This window comes from Bos indicus, chromosome 27 (genome assembly GCF_029378745.1).
Source record: "Bos indicus isolate NIAB-ARS_2022 breed Sahiwal x Tharparkar chromosome 27, NIAB-ARS_B.indTharparkar_mat_pri_1.0, whole genome shotgun sequence".
In the NCBI taxonomy this organism is placed as follows: Eukaryota; Metazoa; Chordata; class Mammalia; order Artiodactyla; family Bovidae; genus Bos; species Bos indicus.
In genome coordinates this window covers 19,957,260-19,974,878 of record NC_091786.1, presented here as the reverse complement: position 1 = coordinate 19,974,878, position 17,619 = coordinate 19,957,260, and the positions used below count along the sequence as shown (strand labels likewise).

The following is a 17,619-nucleotide window of genomic DNA, read 5'->3' as shown; positions in this document are numbered from 1 at the left end:
GCTTCAGTCGTGTCCCACTCTTTGCAACCTCATAGACTATAGCCTCCCAGGTTCCTCTGTTCATGGGGATTCTCCAGGCAAGAATACTGCAAGTGGGTTGCCATTTCCTTCTCCAATTTAAATTTAAATATGTAAATAAATTTAACTTTTTGATTTTTAATTTTAAAACTATAATTCAAAATGGTGTTTTGAGGTTTTAACTTACATTTCTTTACTTCCAGGATGAATTAGCCATCATGTCATAAAGTAAGGAGGTGAGGGGGGGAAAAGTATCAGATGAAAAGGACAGTGGGGCTGAGACCTGCAACATTAACTCTGGGCAGAGAGAAATATTTCACGGGAACCTTGGAGCCAGGTGTGTTCTGTGAAAAAGCACTTTCCATATATAATGGAATACTACTCGGCCATTAAAAAGAATGAAATCATGCCATTTGCAGCAACACGGATGGATCCATAGAGTGTCATACTGAGTGAAGTAAGGAAAGGCTCTGTGAAAAGCACTTCATATTTAACTCAGTTACAATTGCTACATAACTGAAAGGGTTTTTTCACTGGGAGGTGGGAATGCCACAAAATAGTTTCAGGTAAGAACTTAGAAACCAACGTTAACATTCAAGGGCTTCCCTGGTGACTCAGTGGTAGAGAATCTGCCTGCCAGTGTAGGGGACAGAGGTTCAATCCCTGATCCGGGAGGCTCCCACATGCTGTGGAGCAATGGAGCCCGTGCGCTGCAACTGAGGAGCCTGTTGCGCCAGGGCCCGGGAACTGCGACCACCGAAGCCTGCGTGTCCCAGGGCCTGTGCTCCGCAGCAAGAGAAGCCACCACAGTGAGACTAGAGGGCAGCCTCCGCTCTCTGAAACTAGAGAAAAGCCCTCACAGCAGCAAAGACCCAGTGCAGCCAAATACATAGATAAACTTATTTTGAAAGGAAGTTAACATTCAATCAATGAGCTCTATAAAAGGACCCACATCAGACGTGAACTTGGTCCCGGAGTTCAGTTTCTGATGAAATCTCCTGCCGCTCTTGCTCACAGACAGGGCTATATAGGGGCAGAATGCAAAACAACGTTTCATTTCTGTTATTCAGAATCTATTCTGGTAATATCAATAACCCTGAGAAGAAGATAATAATCATCAAGGAAACGCATTCTTCCCCTTCCTACCAAGTGAGCAGCAGTACAAATCTCGCAGTCTCTTTGATGTCACGACAACTATTGGAAGGAGAAAAAGCCTCAAACGGTGGGTCTGATTGCATCACTTCATCAGCTGAAGCCTCCACGAGTGGTTTATAATTTACTTGGTGAAAACAGATAGCTGGACATTGGTCAAGTCCCCTGAAAGGTATCCAAAGAGCTGTCCTCCCTTACAGGGCCGACACAGAGCCGGGAAAGTGGTGCAGAAGAACCATGGTCCCCTGAGGAACACAGGCCGCCCTCCCTCTGGAGCTCCATCAGTTTGCTGGGCCTCGAGAAACAGCAAGTCAGACCACAGGTCTGAGGGCAGGAGACAAGGTTCCTCGTCAGAAACCAAGTAAATGCTCCTTTTAAAACAAAAGCCAGACTGCCATGTGACAAGCACTCTCAGGAGTCGCCTTATGCATATAAGAAAATGAGTGCGTGCTAAGTCATTTCAGTTGTGTCTGACTCTGCGACCCCACAACTCTTCATGTCTCCTGCATTGGCAGGCGGGTTCTTTACCACTAGCACCACCTGGGGAGCCCTGAAGAAGATATATTTTTTCTTTTTGAGAATATATAGCAGAAAATATATATTCTCAAAAGTCAGCTTATGAAATTACTAAAAAGCACACATTTTTAAAGATTCTGATCATGAACACTCTTCATACTAAAATCAGACTACTCTATCAATAACAGTACCGAGCTGGTCCAGTTTGCCAACTTCTAAAAAGCACAGCATATAGCAGGGACAGGCATACCATCCACAATAATCTCCAGAAGGTGATGAATCTCAAAGCCCAGAGCATGCTCCGGTCACCTGCTGCTGTTATTTAGACGCTAAGTCATGTCTGACTCTTTGTGACCCATGGACTGTAGCCCACCAGGCTCCTCTGTCCATGGGATTCTCCAGGCAAGAAGACTGGAGTGGGTTGCCATGCCCTCCTCCAGGGGATCTCTCTGATCCAGGGATCAAACCCACATCTCCTGCACTGCAGGTGGTTCTTCACCATCTAAAGCACCAGGGAAGCCCTCCTGTCACCTGAGACCACAACAAAGTCCACGTGGAGGAGAGATGGAGATGGCTCTACAGCCATGATTATTCTACAGATGCAAAGTCAAAGTGACTCAGTCGTGTCCGACTATTTGTGACCCCATGGACTACACAGTCAATGGAATTCTCCAGGCTAGAGTACTGGAGTGGGTAGCTATTCCCTTCTCCAGGGGATCTTCCCAACCCAGGGATTGAACCCAGGTCCCCTGAATTGCAGGCAGATTCTTTACCAGCTGAGCCACCAGGGAAGCCCCGCTTTTTAATGATGCAAAAAGAGGGTTTTTTTCCTAACCATTCAAAGGCTCCATTTTAAACTATTTGCAACTAGGGGCATCAAACTGTGGACTCACAGAACCATCAGGGCTGATGGGTCCACAGAAATTATTAGTTCAATAGTTTCATTTTACAGCAGGTAACAGAGCCTCATGCATTTAAAGTTTCATAATGACCGAGATGATCCCAGGATCTCAGGAAGGACAATGGAAATCAGGCTTGTCTGTGCCACTCAAGTTCCTCCAACCCCACCTCTAGGTTCTCACTACATCCTGCTCTCATTACGCAGAGAAATTAAGCAGAGAACTGAGAGCAGATGGGTATTCTGAGAAAAAGGTAATTCAGCATTTCCTTTGTCCCTTTTCACTCCAGGCCCCATATTTCCCTTCAGAGAGGACCGCCCACCCCTTTCCCTCATAGGCAGGCCACCTCCCCAGGGCATCACCCCCTAGACATGGGAGCAGCACAGAATTTACAGCCTCTCCTGATCCCCAGGCGGGCTTCTCAGGTGGCTCAGTGGTGAGGAACCCACCTGGAATGCAGGAGGCACAGGAGATGTGGGCTTGATCCCTGGATTGGGAAGATCCCCTGGAAGAGAGCATGGCAACCCACTCCAGTATTCTTGCCTGGAGAATCCCATGGACAGAGGAGCCTGGCAGGCTACAGTCCAGGGGATTGCCAAGAGATGGACAAAAGGACTAAGCACGCATGCACACTGGTCCCCAGGCACAAAGCTCTGGGTTCTGCACCCTCCTCTTTCTCTTCAGTTCCCACAAGAGCTAGAAGTCGTGGACATGGCAACAGACTCCTCCTTGGGCCTTGACACTCACAAGGGCATAACCAGTCAACGAGGATGATTTTGCTTGAAATACATGATTTCTGGCAATTAGTTTATGGCTGGGGTGGCCACACGAATAACTGTTCTGTGTCACACAGCCCAGCTCTGTGACTTCCTCTCCCCATGAGCCTGGAAGCCTGTGTGCACGTGTCTTCTGGTGCTCGTTGCTGGGGGCAGGGGCAGGTGGAGGGGTTCTGCGGCAGCAGCTGCTGCTGCTGGAAAGAAGGACCACTACCCCCAACTTCCTTCCAATGGCTGCTCAAGTGCTGGGATTCAGTTTATGAAACTCATGTCCATGCACGAACAGTTGACAATTGCTCTCAAGGCAGGATTGCTTTATCTCCACATGGTCTTGAATGTGGGCCAAACTAGTACGAGGGAGACAGAAAATATATCCCTGTGCACTCTGCTCTTCAGTATACCACGGGAGAGAGGCTCACAGCTAATGACCACGTGACAGAACCACTCCACCATAACACCAAAAAGAAGAGAATGGCTGTTAAATGTGTAAAGAGTCCCTGAATTTTTAAATTATTCCCAACTGATCCCACCCCGGCGAACAACGTCATAGTAAAGCACAATTTTCATATCAAGAGACTCTCTTATTCCACTTTGGCATCAAAACATTTAACTGCATTTTTTTCAGTGCTGTGCATAAGGAAATGGTTTACCTTCCAGCATTTTCTGCAGACTGTTCCTCATGACATGGATGTTCTCTATCCCGATAAACTGAAACTTGATATTGGAATAATTGTCTTCGTTCTCATAGCCTTTCCCTGCAGCACGATTTGCCATCGCATTAAGCTGCAGTGGGCAGCAAAACAGAACAGTCACCAAGGATATTCATGGAACAATCACAACATGTCACGGCTAACCATAAGAACATTCAACACGGCATGCAGAAACATGCGTTCGATCCCAGGACCACTGTGCTGGGCTGGGTGTCTACAGACACCTGGGCTGAGCCTACATTGAACAACATCTGTTTGTCGATGTGGGAACATTTTCTGAGCTGGGAAGCATCCTAGAGATAAGCCCATCTGGAGATGCCTTCTGCGGCTCCCAGGGTGGGATTCCGTAAAGCCAAGCTGTCCTGATTTAACACCAAATGTGACAGCCTTGGCTGGCAGAAGAATACTGGCAGATCCAGTTGGCAACATAGAGCTCTTAAGTGAAATGATTAGATCTTCTAGTATTAGAATGCCAAGAAACACATCAGTGTAGAGGAAGGGTGACGTCATTCTAATTTGCTTAGGGGAATCTCGCAGATACCCAATTCAACCTTAAGGGGGAGAGAGGACCAGTGGGTGCTACATCTCCAGAGACACTTCCTCCAGCCACCCTATTTCAATCTCCAGAGAGGGCTTTCTAAAATCACATTCATTACCACAAGTGCATACATAAGAAGTGGCAGCTCTTAGTGCAAACAGGGTTCAACGGTAATGGACTTTGAAGAAATTCATGATGTAAACTTACGCCGTACTCCTGTGTAACTAAGGTCAAGAAGGGGACAAGTCCTGCCTTAGCTGAGAAACACACAGATTTCTAGAATGAATGCATTATTGCTAACACTCCATTCTTGCCAGTCAATTAAGTGGGCCATCACATCCTAGACATCTATATTCGCTGACCGTTCTCTCCCTCTGCCCACAAACGGCAGGAGGGCTAAAGCCCAGGCAGAGAACTTGCCACCAGAAAAGTATCAGTTTTTGGGCCACAATGCAGTATTGGGAGGATATTAATACTTTACAAAAATCAAAGTTTATAAAGCAAAGTTAAGTTAAAAACATAGATAATCTTTGACCCAGATCTCCTATTTGTGAGACTCTGACACTATTTAAAATACCAGCACACAAAGATGGATATCCAAAAGTGTTTGCAACCTTTAAAAAAAAAATAATTGATATTAAAAAAACTGAAAGCCTATGAGTATCTCCATAGGGCGATGACTAGACGAATTATGATATACTCAGACCCTGGACTACTAATAGGATCAAGGGATACAGAGATAATGATAGAGACAGAAATAGAGACGTATGGGCATCTCAGGTGGCAGCATTAAAGAATCCGCCTCCCGATGCAGGAGACACAAGAGACTCGGTCAGGTTCAATCCCTGGGTTTGAAGATCCCCTGGAGGAGGAAATGATAATCCACTCCAGTATTCTTGGCTGCAGAATCCCATGGACAGAGGAACCTGGCAGGCTACAGTCCATGGGGTCGCAAGGAGTCAGACTGACTGAACAGGCACACGTGGAAATGTACAGGTATTGGGGGGAGGGAGAGGAGAGAGAGAAAAGAGGGGAGCTGAAGGAGGGAAGACTGGGAGTGTCACATGACACGTGAAGTGAGAAAAGCAAGCTCCAGAATAACGTCCATACAAGTATCCCACTTTTCGTAAAAGGAACCGAGCTACAGACGTGCGGTTATGTTTATGCGTGCTGAATCAGCAGGATACAGATGAACAGAAAACGACGCTGATTTAGCAGCTGTCACAGGAGAAAGACGTGTCACGTGGCTGGGGCGCCCATCAATACCGCTCTGTACGCTCCTCTGGTCTTTGTTACAAACCAGACATACTAAGTTTATAAATTAAATAACAGAAGCAAAATGTATGAGAAATGAAAAATAAAACAGCAGAGGCAGGTCCCTGCCACCAGGGGCTCGGGCTGGCAGACTCCTCGCTTTGCTCTCTGTGAGTCGGCTCACGTGACATCGGCTGGGGCACAACTCCCCTGGCCACGTTGTCTCCAGTTTACAAAAAGAGCATCCCTTTTCTCCCAGGCATGCTGTGAGAATAAAGGGTTTAGTCTTAATTAAGAAAAAAAAATATTAAAGTAATATTATTTTAAAGATAACTTATATTCGTGCCTTAAATGTTTTTTTAATTTTTTTAATTGAAGGATAATTGCTTTATAGAATTTTGTGGGTTTCTGTCATACATCAACATATTAGGATATTTTAAAATATCTTAAGGGGAAAACTTTTCTAAAATTACCTAAAGACATTTTGCTTTTGAAATTGTGCTATTATACATGGACTGCAAGGAGATCAAACCAGTCAGTCCTGAAGGAAATCAGTCTGAATAGTCATTGGAAGGACTGATGCTGAGGCTGAAGCTCCAGCACTTTGGCTACCTGATGTGAAGAGCTGACTCATTAGAAAAGAGCCTGATGCTGGGAAAGGTTTAAGACAGGAGGAGAAGGGGATGACAGAGGTCGAGATGGTTGGATGGCATCACCAACTCAGTGGACATGAGTTTGAACAAGCTCCGGGAAATGGTGAAGGAGAAGAAAGCCTGACAGTCCATGGGGTCGCAAAGAGTCAGACATGACTGGGTGACTGAACAATTATAAAAATATCACTGCTTTGTATAATTATTTTCCCAAGTTGCTGGCTTATTCTTTACCACAAGCTTCATAAATAAAGCGGTTAATAGGACACGAGGCAGTATGACATAGCATATATAGTAGCATATCCTACTGTGCTACGTGAACCTTATGTTTATTTCTGCACCTTGAATAATTCAACTTAAGTCTGCTCACCGCATACCACGGAGATAACTTTTTAAACAGTGCAGTGGATAAAAAACAAAATACTATTATTTTTAACCTATAATAAGGATCCTATGTTCACATTTTTAATAGCTGATTGCCTATGACCTGGGAGAATTTATCGAGGGTCTTCTTTCAAAAAGCAAAGGAAGGACACATGACCTCCTGAAAGTCAATGGTACTTCTCACAATGAACAGAAGGTGGCGATATTTACTCTATCATCCAAAGAGTACTTTCTCAAGATTTGCACACATTTTACAGAACCTCTCACGATAATGGGGCACAAGCTGACCCCTCAAAGCAGGAAACACAGCTTTATAATTAATAAAAAGTCAGACGCTATCTTGGACCTATATGCATATTCATTCAGAGAGAGTATCTCTTATATTACCAAAAAAAAAAAAAAGTTTAATTTGGTGCCCTGTCCTTTAGGGTGAGAATTCCATTTCACAACCAAAGAAGAAGCTATTCATTTCAGCTCCTAAAACTTTTCAAATCATGGGAAAACCCCTCAAAATGTCACATCCTCTATGTTTATAATTATATAATGTCCTTGAAAAAAATTTATAGACGTGGAGAACCGATGCATGGTTATTTGTGATGTAATTGTTCTGTGGAAGAAAAACTAAGGTCAACCTAGACAGTATATTAAAAAGCAGAGACATTACTTTGCTGACAAAGATCCATCTAGTCAAAGCTATGGTTTTTCCAGTAGTCATGCATGAGTGTGGGAACTGGAATATAAAGAAAGCTGAGTGCCAAAGAATTGATGCTTTTGAACTCTGGTGTTGGAAAAGACTCTTGAGAGTCCCTTGGACTGAAAGGAGATCAAGCCAGTCAATCCCAAACGAAATCAGTCCTGAATATTCATTGGAAGGACTGATGCTGAAGCTGAAGCTCCATTACTTTGGCCACCTGATGGGAATAACTGACTCATGTGAAAAGACCCTGATGCTGGGAAAGATTGAAGGCAGAAGGGGACAACAAAGGATGAAATGGTTGGATGGCATCACCAACTCTTTGGACATGAGTTTGAGCAAGCTCTGGGAGTTGGTGATGGACAGGGAAGCCTGGCGGGCTTCCAGTCTGGCGGTGGCAGTGAGAGAGGAAGCTGGGAAGTTTTAGGGTTCTCGACACACAAGCTGGGCTTCCCTGGTGGCTCAGATGGTAAAGAATATGCCTGCAATGCAGGAGACCCAGGTTCGATCCCTGGGTTGGGAAGATCCCCTGGAGGAGGGAATGGCAACTCATTCAGTATTCTTGCCTGGAGAATTCCATGGACAGAGGAGCCAGGATTCCTGGACACAGGGCTACAGTCCATGGGTTTGCAAAGAGCTGATATGACTGAGCAACTAACACACACACACCAGCTAATAGATGAAGAAATTCTGACTTCATTCATGTCAGCAGAGGGCTACTGAAAGCCTCTGAGCAGGCTTAATTGAAAAATTATGGAGATTTAGTATCCATGTCAGAGAAGATCCACTGGAGTGTGCAGAGGATGTGAGCTCCACAAGGGAGATGGCTCGTCTCATTTATGGCCTATGCCTATTTATGGCCTAGAACCCTGCGCCTCAGGCTGGCACACAGCAGGCACTCTGTGAAGATTTACTGACGGGCTGACCGACCAAAGAAATGACTGAGTGAGGCTGAGAGGTGAACAGCCCAAGAATGTTTAAAAAAAAAAAAGAATCAGATTCCTTCCCTCCAATCTTAAATCACCAAACACATCAAAACCATGGAAACTCAGTCAACGATGATGATCTTCCTATCAAGTTAAAGGTCAGCTTGGTGGTCACCATCTCGGGCTTGAAGTCTAATGTTACAGCCGAGCACATGCTGTACCTGAATGACAGGACCTGATCTGATGGATGGAAAATGAGCACTGAAGGTGCCCCTGGCAGGAGGCCCGGACCACACTCTAGCCTGCGGCATCAGTTAATGGTCCGTCTATCTTCATCTATGTCCAGTGCCATGAAGAATCTGAACTTGTTGGTACAACCAGAAAAGAAGAGATGATTTTATTTCTTGCAACTATGGTCTACAACTCTGCTAATCAAAATCCTTCTTCCCTATCCCCAAGGGAAAAATTGATAGCTTTACAATCACTGTTCAGCTCAATTTACAATCCCAACCCCATATACTATGCAAAATTATCTCTTTCCCTCCTTATAGGCGATTTGGACTGGTAAGGGGTTCTTTCTCCTTTTTGTCTTTCTTTTGGCTCTGTCTTTATACTGGGGATGGGGGAGGTAGAAAGTCAAAGTGTTAGTTGCTCAGTCATGTCAGACTCTGCAGCCTCACAGACTGTAGCTGGCCAGGCTCCTCTGTCCACGGGATTCTCCAGGCAAGAATACTGGAGTGGGTTGCCATGCCCTCCTCGAGGGGATCTTCCCAACCCAGCAATCGAACCTGCATCTCCTGCATTGTGGGTAGATCCTTTACCATCTGAGCTACCAGGGAGTGGGATGACAGAGAGGGTTAGGGGAAAAAAAGGTAAATATCTAAAGCTGGAGAAGACTGCTGTTTTATCTCTGCTAGTAATCACTGCTTTTCTGGTTAACACCTGACCTGAACATCTCCGACATAAGTGTCTAAATCCCAGGGCGGGTCTCCGGGCTCTTGGCAGGGGTGGAATGCACAGACCTTGCTCACGTGGAGACCCACCTTGGCTTGAGCCTATTCCAGGGCCCCAGCTTCGCTCCCCAATATGTACTCCACAGTGCCCGCAGCCAGGAACCTCCAAGGGCGGGGGGACTGGACCCCAGCAGGCTGGCTTGTGTACAACTTCCCTTCTCAGCATCCACAGGACCCGCAGCCCACCCTCCATCCTCGTCCTGCCAAAGAGAGGCAAGGAGACGCCCCACCACCCCAAACGCCGTAGCTGCCCCCGCTGCCCTGCTCAGTGACTCACCCTCCACAGACGTGGCTTCCTCGCAGCCCCTCTGTCATGCACCCCGATCTTTCCCACAGATCGCCCCATATACACCCCTCACAGGGTAGAAGCCACCTCATTATTGATTCCAGAGAGACACAACTTTCACGTGACCTCCTGTACTCAGCCTAAGGAAGCGCTCACAAGGTGACATCACAGGCCAGCGAGCCACAGCACTGCCCTTGGAGAAGCAGCCCGGACCAGGCACCGGGTGTTAGCCGAGCCGGTGCCCGGCCTGCCCTGCCTCTTGGCTCCACTGCCCTCCCAGGTGCCCACGTTGGGCCCCGGCTGAGCGCATATGAGCCAGCCACTGGGTCTGCAGCTCTGAGTTCCCCGCCTCACTGCAACTGTGTACAGAGAGGATGACTCCCCCCACCCCTCGGAGCCTGTCCAGAGGCTCCCCTGGAGATCAAGATAAGCCTAGATGTGAACCCGGGCTCTGCCCTGAGTGGTGTGACCTTGGGCAAATGCCTGAACCTCTCTGGACCTGAGACCGTATCCATAAAAAGAAAAAAAATGCTCCTCATTTGAAGGAGTATTTTAAGAGTCAAATGGAAAAGTGCCTGGCATTTTCACAAGCTCGACAAAATCCTAGAACAAAGTAAAGTCATGAGCAAGGTTGAGATGAAAGGAATTTGATCTCATTTTATAATTCAGCAACTATTGGGACTTCCCTGGTGGTCTAGTGGTTAAGACTCTGCACTTTCAATGCAGGGGACTTGGGTTCAATCCCTGGTCGGGGAATTCAAATCCCACATGCTGCGTGGTGTGGCCAAAAGACAAAAAATAACAATAAATAAAATAAAATTCAACAACTATGGCATCAATATGACCTCCTGTCTTCTTAATGCACTAAATTCTCACAGTAACACATGACCTTGGGGGGTTGGTTTTTTCTTAATAGATATTAAGTTGAGCTAAGGTCCTCATGGCCTTTGCCTCCCTAGATTCTAATACCAACGAGCAATTCAGGCAGCATCTGAGGTGACTCCCACTCCAAGGACAAGAACGACTTCTGACCTTTCTCTATTTCATTTAAATCTGCAAGCGAACCTAGCTAGGGCCCATTTGCCATGCCCACCGCCCACAGCAAACATGGAGCCGGTCTCCTGGCTACCGAGAAACAAAAATCAACAGACACGATCTTTAAAAGAACGAACACTCTAAGCAAACAGTTTAAAACTCCTGTGAAGGTGTGTGTGTGCCCGGGCAAATAGGAAGACAGCACAACCAATTTTCTTTAATGGATCCGCCTCCAACTTCTTATCGCCGAGAGCAAACACACGGAGTGCTAAATATACCCTTCAAATCAAATCCTTTGGATTAATTTCTTTTAAATCTGGACTGCGTCTGGCTCAACAGCTGCCACATTGCCCAGAAGGTTTACATAACATAGTACACACTTGGACCGTTGGCCCTTAAATCAGCAGGCGAATCTGTTTGCCTCTATTTAAACCTGCGAAAACGGGATCGGAGAAGAGCAACCTAATTCACTTTAAAGCCCCTGTCTCTCCATCCCTTTATTATTATTGCTATTATTTGGCCAAGTGGTATGCGGGATCTTAGTTCGTCAGAGTGAAAGTTGCTCAATTGTGTCTGACTCTTTGCCAACCCCATGGATTGTAGCACACCAGGCTCCTCCTCAGTCCATGGAATTCTCCAGGCAAGAATACTAGAGAGGGTAGCCGTTGCCTTCTCCAGGGGATCTTCTCAACCAGGGATCAAGCCCATGTCCCTGCAATGGAAGCGCAGAGTCCTAACCAGTGACTGCAAGGGAAGTCCCTGCCCTCTTCTTATTTTGTCTTTAGCCTGTGTCTCTAAGACAGGCATTTGTGCAGTCGTCTCTGACTTCAGAAACTCAGAGCAGCTCCACTAACCTGACACGAGAGGCAGAATGAAGACGAGGGAAAGTCAAGGTGAGAAGGACGATGAAGCAGAGAGAAAAACACACATTGAAAGAGAGCTGCTGTAAAAGATAGAGATTTTCCAGCATCTTTCAAGTAAAAATCCTCAAGCAGAGAAGCTATTTCTCCCCCAGTCCAAAGCCTCTTCCCTGTTGTGCTTTGAGGACTTTCCTAAAAGGAAGGGAATCCTTTACCTGTCATCTACCAGAATGTGACCCGGCTGGAATCTGGTGTGTCCTTGATCTGCGTAGTTGGTCTACTCTACTGGTGTCTAAGAGGACCTCTTCCTCACCGCCCCACCCTGCCCCCCACGGCTGCCCCACAGCCCCCGCCTGTTAGACCAACCAGGACTGTTCTGAGGTCAGTGATGGAAGACATCTAACTACATGATTGAGACCGTGCATCACAATATTTGGCGACATGGGGCTCAGAGAAGCAGCAAAATTGCCAGGGTCTGGGTCAGCCACACAATGGGTAGTATGCAGTTTCCGTGATTCCTCTTATCAGACATGAGTACAGACCCATGTCTGCAATTACCCACTCCATGGGAACTGATGTTTAACATTTTGAAGGCCTTATGTTCTTTCAACCTTTTTATGATTAAATTTGCTTTTCACACTATAATTTATAAAAGAAAAGTTTGTCAAAATCCTCCTCTCACCCCACAGGGGGGAAAAAAAAAAACACCAAAAACCACTGTTAACAGTTTAATATATATACCCTTAAACTTTTTTCAGTGCATAGAATAATGTATAATTTTAATAATATAATTACTATTACATACATGGGATCACATTATAGATTTCTGTAGCTCACTCTTGCTGTTTCACAGTACATCTCAGACACTGTTCTGCACCCACATGGAGAAAGAACATGTACCCTTCTCTCTCATCACTTACAGATCCAGGTATATTTTATTCATAACTGGCAAGAAATTCCAATGCCAAATGTGTTGAATTAATGGCCATATCTCTCTGTCACCTAATTTTATCCTATATATTCCATGCTCATCTTCTTCTTGGAATTCTTACTAGGTGAGTGCTTATCCTTCCAGATCTTTCTGTTTTAACTGACATTTTTACCTACCTATAGTTCGCTGTTTTCCATAGACACAGTAATATACATATTAATTTGTAACTTCTTTTTTTTTTAAACTTAACATTCCATTTTGGAAATCGTTCCATGTCATAGACATAGTGGAATTAACTACCAGCTGAATTTGCAAGGGAAGAGGTGAACATCCCACAAACTCTGAACTGCGCGGATTCCACAGTGAATTTCATACTGTTAGAGAAGAAAAGGTCCTTTTGTGAACAAACCAAAGAACAATCTGGCGTGTTCAGGAGAGCGACCTCCAGCATCACACCACACTTTTGTCGTGTGCACTATGTACCGAGCACGAGGCTCGGAGCCGGGAAAGATCCAAAGTCCCTGCCGTTGTCAACCCCCCAGGGCTCAGGGCCCCGGGAAGCAGGCGGGCAGGGCAGCCACTGTGCAGAGGGAAACGGCCCCTCTGCAGACGGCGCTCCCTGAGCGGGCGAGGCCTCATCTCTCTGCAAAGACTGCAAAGACATGCATTGGCGTGGTGACACTCACCTTGGGCCGAGTGTCTACAACATAAAGGAAGTCGCTTCCCGGGTTGGCCTTCCTGATGGCCTGCAGCATCTGCTCATCCTCCAGGCAGCGGGCACTGAAGCCAGACAGGGGCTGGCTGCTCCGGCAGATGGAGGCCTGTGGGGAGAGGCCACAGCAGCACAGCCGCATCAAGCAGTGGATCAACTGCACCCCCCCGCAAGACCCTCAGGACCGCCACCACAACAAAGGCCACTCACCCCCACTCCCCACTTTACTTACGCCCCTGGCTTGTGAAAGTATCAGTGCTTTCAAGAAATTGAAGTTGGCATCTTTCTAACTCAAAAAACCATTACATGGGCAAGCAGTGCAAAAAGCTTCTCTGAGTAACAACTAGGATGCATAAGCATGGGCTTCCCAAGTGGTGCTAGTGGTTAAAAAAAAAAAAAAAAAAACTGCCTGTCAATGCAGGAGACATAAGAGACCTGGGTTTGATCCCTGGGTCAGGAAGATTCCCTGGAGAAGGAAATGGCAACCCACTCCAGTATTCTTGCCTGGAAAATTCCACAGACAGAGGAGCCTGGCGGGCTACCGTCCATAAGGTCACAGAGAGTTGGACACGACTGAGCATGCACGCATGCAAGGTTGTTTAGGTAGGATCCAAATGATGAAATTGTAAAACCATCTAAATAAATAGTCTACTCTGCTTGACACCACTTCATCTTCCTGCAAAAGTAGAAATATAAAGTAACTCTTCTCCTACTTCTTTAGTGTTTTCCATCATTTACTAGCTCACTTAGAAACATCACAAAACCCTCAAACTGGTTCTCATCCTAAATGGGGGAATGTTTATGGTGACAGATCCAAGGCTGCTGCCAGTGTCTAAGGACAGGAGGCTCAGACCTTGGCTGATGCAGGTGGGTTAGAAGCAAGGGCTTCCTTGGGAACTGACCTGTGTGCTGTTCTGTGATTTCCCTGTTCTGTGATTCCAACAGAGTACCCTGAACTGTGGCTCAGGGCTTCCCTGGTAGCTCAGCTAGTAAAGAATCTGCCTCCAATGTGAGAGACGTGGGTTCAATCCCTGGGTAGGGAAGATCCCCTGGAGAAGGGAAAGGCTACCCACTCTAGTATTCTGGCCTGGAGAATTCCATGGACTGTATAGTCCATGGGGTTGCAAAGAGTTGGACACCGCTGAGCGACTTTCACTTTTCACCCTGAACTGTGGGACAGTGTACACAATAACATAAACATCCCTCTGAGTTATTAGTGGGTGAGTATGGCCACAACCTCGCAGCTGTGAAACTTATACTTTTGTGGCAAAGTGCTTCCTATGAATTTAGATTTTATTTTAACACTTAGATTGAAGTCAAATTGCCAAATACAATCTAGGAATGACTCTTTCGAAGAATCTGCACTGAGCCTAGGTACCCACGTGTACGAGGGCAGAGGTGCTCCCTGGCTCAGGGAAGGGGGCAGTGCTTAGGAGGGAAACCTCCCCTGGAAAGAGCCACGGCACAGCCCGTTCTGGCGCCCGCATGCCAGACTCCATCCTGGAAGGCACCCCGGCTCTGAGTCCAAGTGCAGCTTAACTGTCCTTCAGGCTCATCCCAGGGCTACTCAGCCAGGCTTGGGTTTCTCCAGAGAAAGGTGAGCTCTGAGGCTCCTCGCTGGAGAAGGCAGGATATTTCTTACTAACTACATAATCCTCAGGTGGCGCTAGTGGTAAAGAACCCGCCTGCCAATTCAGGAGACAAAAGAGACATGGGTTCGATTCCTGGGTTGGGAAGATCCCCTGGAGAAGGGCATGGCAACCCACTCCTGTATTCTGGCCTGGAGAATCCCATGGACAGAGGAGCCTGGTGTGCTACATGGGTTGCAAAGGGTCCTATACGACTGAGGCAACTCAGCATGTGAGTGGGCACGTACACACACACACACACACACACACACACACACACACACACGATCCTCCAGCTGAGACCCTGCTGGCAGGATGGAGAATTGCAGACATTTCTAACAATTGCTAACAGCACCTGTCTGAGGGTTCCAGCACATTCTCTGACACAGCGGGAATTACTGAGGGGCTCCAGGAACCCTGGGCCTGCAGCCAGAATTCAGGAGCATGGTGCCTGCAGAGTGGGAAGCAAGGCAAAGGGCTGCTGAATTTTTGAGTTGCTGGCAACAGATGTCCAACCACAGAGTGGAGGAGGAAGGGCCCGGGGCGTCTGACCACAGATGGGCGGCCAGCCAGCAAGAGGAGAGCCAGGAGCTAGATGCGTGATGGCAGGGACCAGGGAGCGGGGGTCGGGGACCGCAGGCGAGCTGCGTCCTGAGCAGAAGGCAAATCGCCACGGATGGCTTTCATGGGGCTGCACACGGGCTCCCGTGTCTCCTGATGTTTAGAGGGGTCGGGTCAGCCACCCCCTCTGACCGAGCAGAGAACAGTTCTGAGCTGCTTAATCTGGGCTAAAGAAATGCGCAGAGGGATGGTATGGGGAGGGAGGAGGGAGGAGGGTTTAGGATGGGGAACGCATGTATACCTGTGGCGGATTCATTTTTATATTTGGCAAAACTAATACAATTATGTAAAGTTTAAAAATAAAATTAAAAAAAAATAAATGTAATTAACAATACTTATTTATTTCTATATTGTTAAAAAAAAAAGAAATGCTAATTAAGGACCGCTACCATCAGGCAGCTTCTCAGCTCCTATCGGAAGAGCTCGATGGGGAAGAGAACATTTCAAAATGAGAGTTTGTCCAAGCAAGCGCGTAGCACACCGAAACTCACTCAACTAGTGGGTCTCCCGCTCTGAAATAAAGCCAGTCAGTGGCAACAACCATTACCAATTACCTCCAGGCCGAGAAACTGCTCTCGGTGAAGGGTTAAATCAGAACAGAGTTCTACTATGAGATGAATAAGTTGATAAATTAAACAAGATATATTAAACAGACTACATTTTAATATTAATTACATTTTCCTGGTTATGTACAGATGGGCTCCAAACAGACTTCATCACTGACTCAGTGACTACTGGCACACTGCTGTACACTTGGTACAGGGTGGTCAGTAACCCCAAGGTGCCCGTGTCCACCCTACACACACCCCAGAGAGTCAGACTGTTGACTGAATCTCACCATTACCTGGCGGCCTGTCTTACTGATGTCAGCCACATGAGAGCAGAGACAGAGCTCAATCTTAAACTGTCACGTGCGCACCATTAATAGAGCTACTGATTAAAACAGCCAATGTTTTTTGAATGCTTCCTATATGGTAGCCACTATTATAAGAACTCTGCGTATTCTTAATCTTCCCAACTACCATATACATTAAGATCTCTTATTTTCTCCATTTGATAGATGAGACAACCAAGGCACAGAGAGGTGAAATAATTCTCCCGAGGACACACAGCTAGTAACTGGGGAAGCCAGGAATTGAATCCAGGCAAAATATTTCCTGATCCTGGATTCTGAACCAACACAAGCGTCCATGTATGTAAGTAAGTCAGGAAGCATGATACAGAATTAAAATGCAGGATTCAAAAACATCTGGCTTTTAACTCAGCTGGTAAAGTATCTGCCTGCAAATCAGGAAGACCCTGATTTGATTGCTGGGCTGCGAAGATCCCCTTGAGAAGGGATAGGCTACTCACGCCAGTATTCTTGGGCTTCCCTGGTGGCTCAGATAGTTAAGAACCTGTCGGCAATGTGGGAGACCTGGGTTTGAACCCTGGGTTGGGAAGATCCACTGGAGGTGGGTGTGGCCACCCACTCCAGTATTCTTGCCTGGAGAATCCCCATGGACAGAGGAGCCTGGCGGGCTACAGTCCACAGGGTCGCAAAGAGCCGGACACGACTGAGTGACTAAGCACAGTGTTCTCACTTCCTTTATAATCTTAGGTGATTTACCTGTCATCTCTGAACCTTGGTTTTTCCACCTTTAATATGGATATAATAATAATAACGAAACTGCAGAGTGGGTAAGGTAGATAATGCACCTAGAACTACGCCTAATGCAGTTAGTTTCAATAAACATTATTTATAAAAGGAGGGCAAGATGGTCTGTACTATTCTTACAAAAAAACTGCCTCTTTGGAAATCTTCCAGAATTGGGTTCTGAGAGATCTGTACTGTGAATTTGGGGAGCCATGCTATTAACAATTTCTTTTTTTTTTCCTTTTTTCTAATTTAATTTTATTTTTTAACTTTACAATATTGTATTGGTTTTGCCATATATCAACATGCATTTGCCACAGGTATACACGTGTTCTCCATCCTGAACCCTCTTCCCTCCTCCCTCCCCGTACCATCCCTCT

The 17,619-nt window shown here is 46.4% G+C and overlaps 1 protein-coding gene and 1 non-coding gene across 3 annotated transcripts in view; one reads left to right on the top strand and one right to left on the bottom strand.

Annotated features, from left to right (window-relative positions):
• Window positions 1–17,619, bottom strand: part of MTMR7 (myotubularin related protein 7) — a 104,377-nt gene that overhangs the window by 21,248 nt on the left and 65,510 nt on the right. For both annotated transcript variants that reach the window (XM_070781759.1, XM_070781760.1), the window contains exons 6-7: window positions 13,329–13,463; window positions 4,012–4,144 (exon numbers count right to left, since the gene is read on the bottom strand). In XM_070781759.1, coding sequence (XP_070637860.1) covers window positions 4,012–4,144; window positions 13,329–13,463 — 268 coding nt within the window. The remainder of the gene's footprint in view (window positions 1–4,011; window positions 4,145–13,328; window positions 13,464–17,619) is intronic.
• Window positions 10,500–10,572, top strand: TRNAE-UUC (transfer RNA glutamic acid (anticodon UUC)). The gene has a single exon. It is a non-coding gene; the product is annotated as a tRNA-Glu (tRNA).